Source organism: Abrus precatorius, unplaced genomic scaffold (assembly GCF_003935025.1).
Source record: "Abrus precatorius isolate BTA unplaced genomic scaffold, Abrus_2018 Scaffold8, whole genome shotgun sequence".
In the NCBI taxonomy this organism is placed as follows: Eukaryota; Viridiplantae; Streptophyta; class Magnoliopsida; order Fabales; family Fabaceae; genus Abrus; species Abrus precatorius.
This window is the reverse complement of record NW_020874428.1, coordinates 25800470-25816574: the sequence shown is the minus strand read 5'-3', so window position 1 is coordinate 25816574 and position 16105 is coordinate 25800470. Positions and strand designations below refer to the sequence as shown.

Genomic DNA, 16105 nt, shown 5'->3' with positions numbered 1-16105 from the left:
TATACTTTAAAATAATTTAGTTCATTTTAATAAATATTACAATTAAAAAAAAAAGGTCAACGAACTTCAATCAGGTCATGAATGAATAAGTGATGCGATTTATATTTTCCAATAACATGTTGTCACTAATTTGTAAGCTTCACTTGTATACAATTTGTTTGTCTAAAATATTACAAACAATTTAGTTTTACAGTTGTTTTATTTATATGCTCTTCAATTGATTATTAATCAACCAAAATAAAATTATTATTATTTAATACTTAAAGAAGTTTAATTTACATATTTTTATAATTAGTTGTATCGATAAAAATGATTATTAAATTTTAAATTTAATTTATTGTCAAAAATTAACTTATAAGGGGTTCTCATACAATTAAAAGCATCTTGACGATGATTAAAATTGAATTTTTTTAAAAATATAAAGATTAAAATAAAAAGTTCACAAAAACATTAAAATCATTTAAAAATTATAAATAATTTACAAATGACCCATTTTAAAATTTTGCTTTTAACTTATCCAAAATTGGGGGGATTAGATGGCAAATTCCTCCCTCAAGTTTTGAAAGCATAGTAACGCACTAAAGGAATAGAAATGCCACTGAAATCATGCCTAGTATATTTTATCAGTATAAGAAGTCAAACATTTAATATATCTAATAAATTTCGTTTTAATGTTTTCTTTTAAATTGAATATACTCCACTTAATTAATGTGTATATTTTTAAGAATTTAATTTTGTAATAATTATTCTATTAATAATCTACTAATACAACAAGGTATATATTTAACAGCATTTAATAAATTTAGCGTTAGTAATGCTATTTAAAATAGTTATATGTAATACATTACACTTAAAAAAATATATCATTAAATGATTTTTATGCAATAAAATACGTCTAGCAGAAATTAGATATTCATAAATTATTGTTACTAATATTAAACATTCATTTCGCAAATTACATCAAATTATCCAATTTTTCCGGTGGAGTAAACAATTCTAATAAATTCAATGTACATTACTACAATAAATTATGGCATTGCTCTTCTTTGTTGTTGTCAATGAATAAGTGATTTTTTTAATTAATAAATAAAAAATTTAAAAATACCCTATCTTAAAAGTTGCATCTTCATTTGTACAAAATAGGGTGGATTTCCTCCCAACTATTGACAACAGGGCAGCGCCCTAGAGGAATAGTAACGCCAAGTTTAATATTTTATTAGTATAAGAAGTCAAATATTTAATAAGCATTTGTATGTAATATTTGTAACTTTTAATTAATTAATATGTAACTTTTAATTAATCAATTTTTTTACCTGTGTAATATTGTAAGTGATAAAAAATTAAATATAACAAATTTTTATATTTAATATTATAATGGATTAAATTATATTAAACTTTATAATTTTTTAAAATTTATTATATATACATGTTTATATTATAAAATATTTCATAAATTAAATTCTTCATAAATTTAATTTTAATAATATATCACTCTTAAAAATATAATATTAAAATTTTTAATCCAATAAATTGATTCACAGTCAGGCATGTCACAATTTATAAGAACCAAACAAATAAGACAAAAAAAGTTTTTTGAATAAATTTGGATAAAAAATCAAAATAAAAATGATTTTAGAAAATTTTAAGTGTTTGGAGTTTTTGAAAATAAGAAATAAATTAAAAAGTCATATATAATATTAAATTTTTGTTGTTCAAAATGGGATTGATATGAAAACTTGAAAGTCATTTAACATATATTTTTAACTAAATTTTTTAAGTTTTGTTAACTGCATACTTAGTTGAGAATATATTTTTTAAAAATTATAATTCGTGTTAAAAAATTAATTCTTAAGAGTTATTTTATTATCAATGTAATTTTTTATTAAATTAATATTTATTTTTTAAATGACTAATACTCATTTTAATAACTTTATATAAGTTAGCATTTATCAGTGATAAATAGTAATATTTATTTAAATTTTAATACTTAATATTATCAATGTAATATTTTAATTTTAATAAAAATTAAAGTTAAAATTCATTTACAATATATATTAAATATAATATTTACATTAATTAATATTTTTTATAAATTGATAGATTAGCTGGTTAATTATTAAATTATTTTATATTAATATATTAAATTTTAATATTAATTTATATTTTAAAAATATTATACGTTAAATAATATAATAAAATATTTATTAAAAACAATACACGTTGAATTAACTAATCTGACCATATAAAAAGAGTTATTAAAATAAGAAAATAACACGGCGGTGGCGGTGGCTTCTCAAATTCCATTCTGAGCGGTTTCATTTGTTATTTACAAAACTTTACAGTCAATTCCTTTTCTTCTTTGGAGGATACAACAAAACCATACACATTAACACCGCTTTAATGCTTTTACCTAATAATCGGATTAGATGCAGATAGAGCCCTTCCCCCACACTACATACAAATCCCTTCATTCCTTCTTCAAATCTGAACCCAACCAAACACTGAAAAATGCTCCTCCTCGGAATATCATCCTTGACGTTAACGTTGCTGTGCTTCTCTTCCTGGTTTCTGTGGGGTGAGGCTCAAGTGCTGGCGACGTGTTCCAACACAGTGCCGTTAAAGCACCGCACCGACAACATTTCCATAACGGAGTTCGGTGGTGTGGGTGACGGACGCACCCTCAACACCAAGGCCTTCAGAGAGGCCGTGTACAGGATTCAACATCTGGCAAAGGAAGGTGGCACGCTCCTTTATGTGCCTCCGGGGGTGTACTTAACGGAACCCTTCAACCTTACTAGTCATATCACACTGTACCTCGCTTCCGGTGCCGTCATCAAGGCCACGCAGGTAAACGTCTCCTTCAATTTTCGGAGACGGTACTTTTTTTTCTTAAGAGGAAAGTAATTATATAAGAAATAGGAAAAGAAAAAAAGTGAGAAAATGAGTGATGTAGTACAGTCTTTTTTTCTAAAGGCAAGTATTAAGAATTTATATAAACAATTTTTATTTTAAATTATAAGATATTATATATGATTAAATACAATGATAATGAATTATTATGAAAAAATTTTATTAGAGCCCATTGTATAACTACTTGTCTCTTCATTTGAACGGCTATTATAACGATGGGGAAAATTCTTTTAAAAATTATGAAATAAATGTTCTTTATATTAAATATTTTTTAATTTCATATGCAATAAATATTAATTTTATTCAAGATTGTACTTATTTATGTTATCTTTAACTGATGATATATATATATATATATATATATATATTCAACTTGTATCTTGTGAATAAGTCCTTTATAAATATATACATATAATAATTTTTTATAAATTAAAATTAATTTATATTTCTTTTATTAATTAGAAGCTATTCTTATATATATTTTTTAAATTTGAATAAATAAATAAATTTTAACTTATAAAAAATTATTCATTTTTTAAATATTTTTTTCTTATTAGAACTTATTCACGTAAAACTTAAATTATTGATTAAATTCAACTTATTGTTTACTAAAAAGGTAGTTTATATTTGTGGGATAAAAAATAACTCGTAGGAAAAGTTTGCCTTCACACCACTTGAGTTACCAAGTGGACATTTTGTATATTGGAGCATTATACAAGGCCATTCTTATCTTGTTTGTATATTATCGACATTTGGAGATAGCGACACTCTTATCTTGTCTGCATTTTATCACACTTGTATAAGAATACAATCTACAATCTTGATACCTTTTTTTCTCTAAGATTCATGACCCTATAGTTGTTTAATAGTTTTTCAATTTTACTTTAAAAATTTATTCTGATACTAGTTTTTCTTTCTAAAGCTCAATTGTCGGTGCTGTCAAATGATTACTTTGAGATTTTTTTTAATGTTTTTTTTCTCGCCCAAGAACGTAGATTGTACACTCAAATTCATTTCCTTTTTAATGACATGCACTAAATTTGCTGTCATATGTTACGTTTTTTACTGGCTTAGTTAAGATTACACAAGTTCTTCGATTTTGATGAACTTTGCTGTGTATTTTCTTGCTTCTCGCCAAGTCTTCAGTCTTCACCGACTGCCAAACATAACGAGGAGAATACGAAAAAGAAAGGGAACATGAAATTGTGCATAAGATGTGACAATTAAAGGGCAATGGTTTATGATTATATGAATTGAGCCAATATCTGTATGGTCGGTAGTGTGGTATGGACTATAGATGAGTACAATGGATCGTAGGAAACATACAATCTCCATCGTCTATGGTGGGTCCCAGGTTGAATGGATGAAATTAAAAACTATTGGGGAGGTGTAGTCTTCATCAATGCATGGCAGTATTGTGTACATGAAATTTATAGCTTTGGTAAATGATTGACAGTGTTTGATTGAGTTTTATTTTAGCAAAGCATATTTATTATTTTTATTTAAATTTTTTTTAAAAAGGTGATTATTTTTTATAAATTTAAGTATTTTACACACGCTATTAATATATTTTGAATTTGAAATTAATTTAATTATTTTTGAGTTATTAAACATAATTGAGATATATATACACACTAATTTGAATTGCATAATTTTATTGAATTAAAATATGTATTTCTTTAATTAGAAAGTACAAAAAAAATATTTTTACCGAAAAATACACAATGCTTTAAAGCCTGTTTAATTATCTAAAAGTAATAAATTTTTATTACATTGGAAATATAAAATTATAATAAATATTTTATTTTTTAATAAAAACCCTCATTATTATTAGACGTTTAAACTCAACCACTTAAGTTGATATTAAGAAAATCGTAAAATAAATGGATGCTTATTTTGCTGGCACATAAACCATGTAAATATAATTCACGCTTTTGAACAACAAAATTATTATACATTCATACTCAAAGACGATTTTCATAGATTCATGTGGTTAATTATAACTGAATTCCTTTCTTTCTTTCTTCTTGCACAGTTTATTTTTTGTCTAAGAGAGAAGCAAACAAATAGATTAGAAGTTTCAAATGAACTAGAACCCCTTTTTACTAAACTTTGTAATTTCCTTCTCGCTTGATTCATTAGGATTCGTCAAATTGGCCTTTGATTGCACCTTTGCCATCTTATGGAAGAGGAAGGGAGCTGCCTGGAGGAAGGTACATGAGTTTTATCCATGGAGATGGAGTTCAGGATGTGGTGATCACAGGCATGTATCTATTATTTACTAATTTTAAGGATATTCTGCAAAAATAAAGTGCTGATCTGATTTTGTAGTTTATGTATACCAGATCACCGAGTATCTAAAACATAATGGTACTATGAGAGTACATCATACATTATAAATGTATAAAGAACCAGAAGTAAAATATTATATATAGTTGAAATTGAAAAGAAAAGAAATTTGCATGCTGGAAAAGCTTTATAATGCATATTCATAATTGAATGGATCATGGATGTCTTTGGTCTCACAAGTTTATTTATTAAGGCTACAGGCTTTCATGTCAAACTATACCCTTTCTCTACACACTTATTCATATTTTTATAGGTGAAAATGGGACTATTGATGGGCAAGGGGATGCGTGGTGGAATATGTGGAGGCAGAGAACTCTTCAGTTTACTAGACCAAACCTTGTTGAATTTGTGAATTCCAGGGATATTATCATTTCAAATGTAACCTTCAAGAATTCACCCTTTTGGAACATACACCCAGTTTACTGCAGGTAAGGTCAACTAAGCTCATGAGGAATATAATATTTATACAAAACCTATGTTACCACACGTGCATGTGTATATATCCTGTGAATCTTGACAAATTTCATCCATGATAAAGTGTGTTGAAAAAGTGTTGACAGCATTCCTCAAATCCTTTTTATTTGGTAACATTATTTTACCATGATGATCATGGGAAAACATTTATACTCAAATTTGTATGAATTCTTTTCATAAAACTGTCACTCTGTTTCTTGAAACTAGCCATCATCCATATAGCTGATTCCAAATTGTCTGACTTCTATGCAGCAATGTTGTTGTTCGATTTGTCACAATTTTGGCTCCACGTGACTCTCCTAATACTGATGGCGTTGATCCAGGTAAGTATTAACTACTGATTAAATATGCCATATATTGTGAAAATGGTGAAAGAGATGTTAGTATACGACAAATAGTCAAGTACTACGCTAACTTGCTAAATAATCTCATTATCTATTTGGTTATTATAAGTTTTGCATTTTGGTTATTGTAATTTTTCCCTTCCAAAACAATTCTTTCAAGCTGTGCTAAAAAAGTATGGAAACCATGAATATTGATTCCACGTCGGTGTCTTGAGATCTGACAAGTATCTTCTCAAAACTTAAGTTCTCTAAATGTTTTTTTCCTTGTTACATTGTTAAATGATTCTGATATCCATTCATCTAAATCATTCTGATACGAACCCTAGGAAAATCACTCCACAGAAGATAGCTGTTTTATCCGGAGAGTTCTGTATTTTCAATGCAGGACTCAAGTCCCATATCTTATAATTGGGATCCTAACAGATTCATTTATGCAGATTCAAGTTCAGATGTCTGTATAGAGGACTCGTACATATCCACTGGAGATGATCTTGTGGCTGTGAAGAGTGGATGGGATGAATATGGGATTGCTTATGGCCATCCTAGCTCCAATGTCACTATCCGGCGGGTAAGTGGATCCTCTCCATTTGCTGGGATTGCTATTGGCAGTGAAACATCTGGCGGGGTGGAGAATGTAGTAGCTGAACACATAAACCTTTACAACATGGGAATTGGTATCCACATTAAGACAAACAATGGCAGGGGAGGGTATATAAAGAATATAATAATGTCTTATGTGTATGTTGAGGAAGCAAGGACTGGAATAAAGATTTCAGGTGATGATGGTGACCATCCTGATGACAAATTTGATCCTAATGCTCTCCCTATAGTGAAGGGTGTCACAGTAAAAAACGTGTGGGGTGTGAAGGTTTTGCAAGCTGGCTTGATAAAAGGATTGAAAAATTCACCTTTCACTGAGATTTGCTTGTCTGATATCAACTTTCATGGAGTGACTGAACCTAGAACTCCATCTTGGAAGTGTTCTGATGTGTTTGGATTTGCTCATCAGGTTAGCCCTTGGCCATGTTCTGAGTTTATCAGCCACCAACAAGGATCATGTGCCAGTTACTCCTAAGATTCACAGCAATTTTTCCACTTTTTAGCTTTATTGATAATGGTAACCATGTGCTTCTTTTGTTGGTTTATCATAATGAAAGGCAGAGAATGAATCACTCTGTTTAACATGAGCTCTATCCTCTTAATGATATTCTTGCTATTTTATAAAGTAAATATTAAATAAAAATGTTTATTTATCATTACGTTGAAAATATAGAACATATGAAATATTTTTTTCATTTAGTAATTAAAAGAATTTATAAGAATAAAGGATAGGATGATTTAGAATTATTCTTATAACATGATATAATATGTAAATAAATTTGTTCAAGCGTGTTTAGCTTTATATGGAATAAAATCGATAAGATGTGACATAATATTATTGAATAAAACGATAAAGTAAAAAAATAATATTAAGTATGTACTTATCATATATCTTATAAGAGGGATTGAGTCCTAAGAATTTTCATTTTTTTAATTAGTAAATTGTAACAGGAATAAAATCTTTTGTATTATTCGTGTGTTTTATCATTTTTTTCAATTAAAATTCATCGCGTCACTCGTAATTTGACATCATTTTTATATACAAAAAGACCCCGTTAGTTCATTTAATTTTATTAATAACTCCTTTTTAATTAAAATATATGATTTTTTTTGTTTGGAAAAAATATCTTAAAGATAATTCAAATTTAGATAAATGTTAATAAAATTGAGTTTGAATGAGTTTAGTTTTGTATAATTAATTCTATTTTTAAAAAATTAAAACTAATTTTATTTATGTTAACAAAAATCACTTAAATATAAGTTTAAAACAAAATTTAATACAATGATATTTGCATCATCAAACTTAAGTTTGGAAACTTTTAATACTTATTATTTAAACAAGTACTTAGTGATTTTAAGTTTTTACACCAGGTTGTAACCTTTTAAATTGTTATTTATCAGTAGTTAAAAATATTTAATTCATTTTGATCTTAACAAGAATAATATACTCACATTTTTGTAACTTCTCTTCATATTGTATAAAAATCTTTTCAATATTTGATTAAATGATATTACTTTTTGTTATATTCAAAAAATATTAATATTTTATATTTAAATTATAAAAAACAATAATTTAATTTTAAATATAATTAATTTTTTTCAAATATCTATACATTACAAAATTTGTATTACTATAATATTTATCTTTTATTGATGTAAATAAACATATTTATTTGTTTAATATATAATAAATTAATGATATATATTGCGAGAGAACATATCGAATGAAAATATAAATATTTAATATTAATAATTTTTATTAAAAACAAAGAATTATTATAGTTTGTTGTTGTCTTTAATAAAAAAATTACGATTAATTATTTTAAATTAAAATATTTTAATAAAAAATTCATGGAGTCACGGGTAATATTAATAAATAAATGTTCAACATAAAAAAAAACACCGGTGAAAATGGAACCCAGTGAACTGAAGTTTCCGCCGCCAAACTTTTCTAACCTCGCAACAGATTATGCTCGTCTCTGTACCCAACCCATACTCCACGTGACCACTGTCACTGTCAATCTCATTTCTCACTTCTCACTTCTCAAATCATGCTTATTCTGCCTCCTTCTTCGCTTGCTTCTGGTGCGTTTTTTCATCCTCTATTTTCCCTATTTTCTCTTTCCATTTTATTGTTATTACTCGTTTAACCACTTTGTTTTTTCTTTCTTTCTCAATTAATTAATTAATTTACGGAAACCAATAAACCTATCGCTCTTTTGTTTAAATTCTGCAAAATTTGATAAATTCTCTTTGAGTTGTCTAGAAAATGGTTCTCAAATCTCAACCAAGTTATCAGGATTATTCCGACTGTGTTTTGATGCGAGTTTGGAAGAGAAGAACCCTGCCTCTTTGTTTTACTGTAATAACGCTAGAAATGTGGAGCACTGCGAGCCAATATCAATCCAAATGTTTCTGTCATGTATTAACGTCAATAGTTGCAATAATTGTAAGACTAAATGCAGACTTTAGTCACGAGGATGGACATAAAACTCTTATGGAGACTTATTTTATTAATAAAAGTTTTAGTGATTTTCTGTTGTTCTATGTGATTTTATATGTTTATATGCAGTGTCTTAAAATTTGAGATTTCAAATCATGTATGAATGGTCTTTGTGTTGAATCATGTTTAACGTGTGCCTTGTAGAAGGAATATGTCACTCAACCACATATGGAATAACAAGCAATTCAATCAAATCCTCTGTTGACGGCCGAAGAGTGCATGACCTTGCCAGCTCAAGGTGTTTGCATGAATAATTATTATTTATCCTTATCCGGAAAATAAATTGATCTGTTTGAACTACATGTACCCTCCGTTTAACCATATGCAGTGTCAATCTGCCATGGACTTCTTGCATGCTAGGATTTTAGTTTTGCTGCAAGATTTTATTACTCGTTACCTATACTTATTCCATATGAAAGAGGAACCATTGAGAACCCTCAAAACAAAATTCTATAATTTTTAAAGAGTATTATGACTTTTAATCATATCACAACTATATTTTTATTAGTCTCCTGCTTCTGCAATCAAACATTCCATTTACTGGGTTGAATATTCACAAATTTGTGACGGCTTCAATTATTTTTATCAGCTTATTCTTGTCACTTGTCAAATCTTGTCTAGGTTGGTAATTATATTCTTGAAAGATCTAAAATGCTCTGTTTACTGAAGTTAGTTTTGGTTATCTTTAGATGCAAAAGTTCGTGTTTTGGATCGCCAAACTTCCTTTGTCTGTCCACGGGGCATGACCTGTGCCTTTCAAAGGTTTATGTTGCTGCAGACTACTCAGATTCTATACCTGATTCTTCTAATTACATGAATGAACAAGGTTATCATCCTCTTGAAGAGCTGAAAATTTCCAATGATGTTCAGCCAGCTAGACTCTCTCATGCTGAAACAGCAAGAACAACTGTAGAGGTGGGTGCTAGTATGCTTATGTACATGTGAAACTAGTTAATTTGCAGTATCTAGGTTTACAAACCTAGTAAGTATAATATAATATTTCTATTTGCACAATATAATGTTTCCATTTGCTGGACATATTTAGGTAGTATCTGTATTCACCATATCCTGTTTGTTGATATTAGGGTAATAAAAATGCTTTGCTAGTATTTCCTGGAAATGTACACTGTGAACCACATGAACAGATTTCATGGGCTGAGTTTCAATATCTTATTGATGATTATGGAGGTTTGTTGTCCTTTTATACGCATATATTTTGCTTATGAAATGAGAATTATCATTTACCTTAATAAATTCATGATTCAGTATTAAACATTGAGAACTTTAACGTATTTTTCGTTTCCATTTTTTACGGTAGATATATATTTTGAAATCTTTGATGATGCAAACCTTTTGGAAGATCGTGAAGCAAATAATCCTGTGGTAAGAAATTTGTAACTGTTTTCAAAGAGATTTCTTTGTTAGACATGCTAAGAGATTGGCCAACTTTGCTTAGCTTATTGAGCTTTGCTTTTAGTTATTTTCTTTTCCCCTTTACTCTAAGGAGTACTACTCTGTGTGTGTTTGTGTGTATAATCATTACTTTCTTTATAAATTGGAAATTGATGGAAGTTGTTGGCACTCAGGAAGTAAACATTTTAAGAACCCCAAATGCTTTGTGTCAAGGAATCATGTCATGTGTCTGTCAAACTTTTGAGTAATATTTCTGGCAGTAAGGTCTTGGCTTTTAATTTTTTGCACCTACCTTTTCTCTGGATGCTCTTTTTTATTTTTTGGCTGATGTGATTGGGACTCTCAAGTAGATTTCATACTTTTGCTCGAAATAATAGCCACCATCATGAATGAGATACTTTATTTTGAATTATATGAAATTATGAATACAGATCCAGATATTAGGAGATTATCTGAAAGTGTATATTTCTTTTAAGTGATTCAACTCTGTTTTTGTGCAACAACTAGCTTAAGAGCTATATTTGTGATTATGATGGTAAACTAAAGTGGCTTTCTCATTGATATTCAAAGTTTGTGTTTCTTCAGAATGCTTTGATTGGAATGGACATCCCAATATATGATAATAGAAGAACCATTAGTGAATATGACATTTTCAATAATGGCAACAATGATGAATTCCCATTTGATGATGATGATATTGAGGTTTGCAATTTCAAATGCTTAATTCATGGAATTTAGTCAGTTGTTTTAGTTATTAATTGTTTCTTTTAGGAATCTAAGAAATTCAAATCACATGTATATTCTTCTGTACCAGGTTCCAGAAATAGAGGAGGTTAATATTCCAGTGAATTGGGGACTGTCAGATACTACAAGCTCAGTTCATCCAATTTATTTTTCAAAGTGCTTAACAAAGGTGCTCTGCAACCCATATGATGAGAATTGATAAATCGTAGTTTCAAGTTTCAACATGATCTATCAGATTCAAAAGCTCTGGAAGCAATAACATTGATCCTTTATGAATTCTCTTCTAGGCTGCCAACATGGAGTGTGTTAAAAGAATGAACCATCCTTCCAATGGTGTTTGTATTCTAGGGTACCTTAGACCTGCTTATGCTGATGAAGAGTCATATCTAAGAATGCTGTATCACACTGAAGATGGTGATGGATACAGGTCAGACTGGAAAGGTATCTGTTTTCTTCATTGATGTCTCAGATCCATAGATTTCCTTCATACACATTAATGTAAAATCATTGTGGGTTTTTCAAGGAGCTACTCTAAAGAAAATTATATACAATATCAACAACAATCAAGCCTTATCTCACTAGGTCTATAGAAAATTATATAAATTCCTAAAAATATATTTTGAAGAGCATAGGAAGTTAAGAGTTAAAGATATAATTAAGACATTCAAGTTTTTTACTTTTATATGTTACTTTCTTGATTTTATTTATTTGCAAGATCAGTAGTTTATTAATTTGTTGGTTACCTTTTATGTCCATTTTATATAATACTTTTTTGCTATGGCACATTTAGAAGTCTGTAAAAGGGCACAGAGTGCTGTGTACTTTCTCGCAACTTTGTACTCCCTCTTGATTTGTTGCCAAGGATTTTGCTTAAAGTTGCATTTACTTTATTGAACATTCAAACTTAGGTGCTAGTTGTTTGGGTTTCAGCTACTCTTGTTAATTCGTTTTTGTCTGGAGATGCCTATCTAGACATTGCACTTCTGTGAGCTTATTGCATCTATTTGACTTGAAGAGGCAGAGTCTCCACTTTCCAACATATTAAATCTAAGTTTATGGCAAAATAGAATTGTATAGATTCAATGGAAAATTAACTTTTAAGTTTTAACCTTTTTCCTTTTGAAATTTTGGATGGTGAAGATTTTTACTCAAATAGTATCAATGATGAAAGAGACACTAGTTTGACACTCTATCGATTGGAGATCCTGAAAATTAAACTACACTCCATGTATGGATATCAGGCATGTCTCTCTGTGTATAATCTGCAATTTGAAGCATTATCAAAACATAGATTTGTAAAGATTTAATCTGAATTACAAATTATGCATGTTCTACCTGTCCAAAAAAATTGCAGTCCGATGTTAGTTTGCTGGAGTTTCAAGATGCTGAACCTGATATTCTCGTACACTCCACTTCGGCAATTTTGGAGCGTTTCAACCGGAACTGTAACGATGCTTTTAAAGCTCTTTGCAAAAAGAAAGGTCTTGACGTGGCGGTAATCCAACTTTTTACACTTTTTCACATACATTTTTCCATTCATTTCCTTGATGAAACCAAACAATTGAAGGAAGTCTCCCTTATTTTCAATTGGATGAAGATTCCTTTCCCTTCATAATACCAAACTTACCCTTAAAATAGACTGATGAAAACCTAAAATCATTATATTTAGACACACTAGAAATTATTTAAGCATGCTAAGGTGCACACACATGCATGCAGAAATGCCCATTATTTGGTTCAATATGTGTTTATTCTTTTGTATCTAGTTCTTACATTTGTGTACACTCTATACACATATATTTGTGTATTTACTGTTTGCAATAGATTTAAGCATGTTAGTTACTGTTGTTTCTTGGCTTCCAGGGAGCTTACTTGATTGGGGTTGACTGCCTAGGCATGGATGTTAGAATTCTTTCAGGTGCAGAAGTAAAAACCCACCGCTTTCCATTCAAAGTCCAGGTAAGCATTGTGGGTTTCAATGGAATGTACATTATTTTAGTTTGATTTTATGATGGACCTCACTTGAACATCTTGGTGAACAGGTATATAATGTATTAATTATCAAAGTAATCTCATTCCTGTCAGTCTCTTAATGGAAAATTTGAGGCTTGAATTATGTAAAAAGCTCATGATTTTTATGCTATCCAGCGTTTAATGTAGCACATAACATGGTAATGTTAAAATAGCATTTACAATTCACAATTGTTCAAGGCTTTTTTATCTAATGGTTAGCATAAGCCTACCACACAGGCTACTGCATTCCATAGACTTGGCCTATAAAAGCATTTCTATGGAGATATAGATGTCTGGTATGATACATTTACAGATCCATTAATGGAATTCTTCTCTCATTTGCAGGCCAACTCAGTAAATGCGGCTGAAAAACAGATTTTGCAACTTTTGTTTCCCCGATCTCAGCGAAAAAAGTATATGAAGTCGTGGCAGAGGGCTTAAAATCCAGTGAGTTGAGTTGAGTGTCCCTTGGTGATTGGTCGTTATTTTTTTTACGGTCCTTTTCAAACTGGCCGTAGAGCCTGATCTGGAGTAATTGATGTTTTCTTGTATAAAATAGTTCTATAATCTGTACATTTAGTTATGGGTAAGTCCTACACAGCATTCTTTGGCACACTCAAGTTTAGGAAAAGAGAAGGTAAAGGGCATTGCCACTCTACCGAGTATTGGTGGCTGCAAATTTAAACCTGAGCTTCTCTAGTGAAGTCTTTTAATCCTTACCAGTTAAATCATTCCTCTGTTAAAATGTTACTTTTTTTTTTCTGACAATAATTAATTAGTGGTGCTGACTAACGGCATTTCTAGATACAACCATTTCTAAAGATTTTTCTACTCATGATTTTTTAATGCGTGCGTAATTATTTTATATTATCAGTACATTTTTTATGTAGGTTTGAATTTTACCATTATTATCTATACAAAATATAAGAAATGCCCAGCTCATTATTTTCTATATTTAGCACACTGTTCATCGTCCAACCTTTGAGCATTAGATAGATCCCAGAGCTGGAACAGAGTTGTTCAGTGACCGCGTCACTGTTATTATTAGGAATTATGCATGTCTCAGAAGAGAAGGTGGTCTTGGGTTAACAATGCACACATGTTGTTAGAGTAGAGTATTACTCACACAAATTATTACATATAAATAGATAGTGCAGAATATAATTATGGATCCATTGCACACAAATATGCATTACAGCTGAGTATCCTAAACTGTGTATACGTTAAAAATGGGGAAAAAAAAGTAATTAAGTAGCACAAATTGCAACAGATAAGAAAGCTGTTAGGAGAGCTATTCAATTTTTTAACATGTTTTTAATTTAAGATTTTAAAAAAAAAAACACACAATCTATGCCCACGCAAACTAGGTAGTTTTATTTCTATATTTTCTGGCCAAATCAGAGATTGTTACAGCAGAAATTAAACAGAACAAAGACAAAGTATCTTGCTAAGAATAAAATCTCTCTCTCTCTCTGTGTATATATATATGAAGTAAAATCTTTTTACTTACATTCAATCTAAATTTTTTATTTAATTTATATATAATAGATTATAATTTATTATTTCATTAACCGTTAGATATTTTTAGACTTACTAATATAAGAAAATTCTTCGTATATAAATATATATAAACAAGATTTTTTTACACCGGTGAAAGTTTAAAAATTTTTACACTTAATCTGAACCTTTTATTTAACTTAAATCTAATGGTCAGTAAAGTAATAAATTATAACTCGTTAGATTTAAATTAAATAAAAGATTCATATTGAGTGTAAAAATTTTTATACTTACATCGGTGTAAGAAGATCTTATATATATATAGCTCTTAACATTAGTTTAGCTTAAATTTTTACTATGTTAAAAATAAGTAAAATGGACCAAAAGAAAAGAAAAGTATTGGGTGGCCTGTCATTTTTTCAATAATGGCTACCCTCCCAAATTTCTAGAATGATGCGTATGTGTGGAGCATCTAATATTTCTAGGAAACCCTTTCCATGGCATAGTTTTATTGACGCACTTGTAAGTTGAATTGTCCCATTATTTGATATCTGAATTACCTGCAGTTTTAGCGAGAACTGCAGACTATAATTTTTCATTCGTTTAAGCGAATTTTGGCTTAAACCAAATAAAATTCGCTTAAGCGAAAACAAAAATACACTGCAACATCTTCTTGTTCACACTGCAGCATCTTTTTGTTCACAAGAAAATGTTTCATTCTCTTAATTCGGCTTCCTCTCTTCCCTTCTCCTTCCAATCCAATCATCTTCTTCCTCCCTCTCCCCTCTCACTCAGTCCCTTATAGGTTTAGGCTATTTTGCCCCTTTCTTTTTATTTGTGCTAGTTGTAAGTGTGAAATGAATAAAATTAATTTTTAGGCTTTTTTTTTTCTAATAAATTTAGAAAAAAAGAAAAGGAAAAACATCCATTTGCTAGCAGAATTTGAAATCCATTTTCCTCGTTATATTTTTTTTTATATTTTAGATATACTTTTAAAATTCTATCCAATTTAATTCAACTCAAATCAATCTTAAATACAATCATAATTTCATTCATTAAATTTTCATATAAGTAAAAACTTAAGAAGGAAAATTATAAATGATACTAAAAAAAAACAATATATTATATATTGACTTTTGTTACTTACCCATCTTTGTTTTTGCTTATCCTGACTCTAAAAATTAGTCTTTTAAACTAATTTTATTTTTTCTCAAAATCATAGTTATTTTACAATTTTGATGTAGAATTAAATGTTTTC

The 16105-nt window shown here is 29.1% G+C and overlaps 2 protein-coding genes across 2 annotated transcripts; both read left to right on the top strand.

The window, feature by feature from the left end:
- The first annotated feature begins 2477 nt into the window (after positions 1-2477).
- LOC113847809 (probable polygalacturonase) lies at positions 2478-7190 on the top strand. Its single transcript, XM_027477098.1, has 5 exons — positions 2478-2847; positions 5053-5173; positions 5513-5687; positions 5986-6056; positions 6515-7190. The coding sequence occupies exons 1-5, from the start codon at positions 2509-2511 to the stop codon at positions 7150-7152; spliced, it is 1344 nt and encodes a 447-aa protein (XP_027332899.1). The 5' UTR covers positions 2478-2508; the 3' UTR covers positions 7153-7190.
- Positions 7191-8588: 1398 nt separating this feature from the next.
- Positions 8589-14031, top strand: LOC113874543 (uncharacterized protein At3g49140). The gene is made up of 12 exons (XM_027512764.1): positions 8589-8652; positions 9325-9418; positions 9870-10095; positions 10266-10368; positions 10499-10563; positions 11179-11295; positions 11408-11506; positions 11625-11778; positions 12478-12578; positions 12692-12832; positions 13201-13296; positions 13696-14031. The coding sequence occupies exons 1-12, from the start codon at positions 8589-8591 to the stop codon at positions 13789-13791; spliced, it is 1356 nt and encodes a 451-aa protein (XP_027368565.1). The 3' UTR covers positions 13792-14031.
- The last annotated feature ends 2074 nt before the right edge of the window (positions 14032-16105 follow it).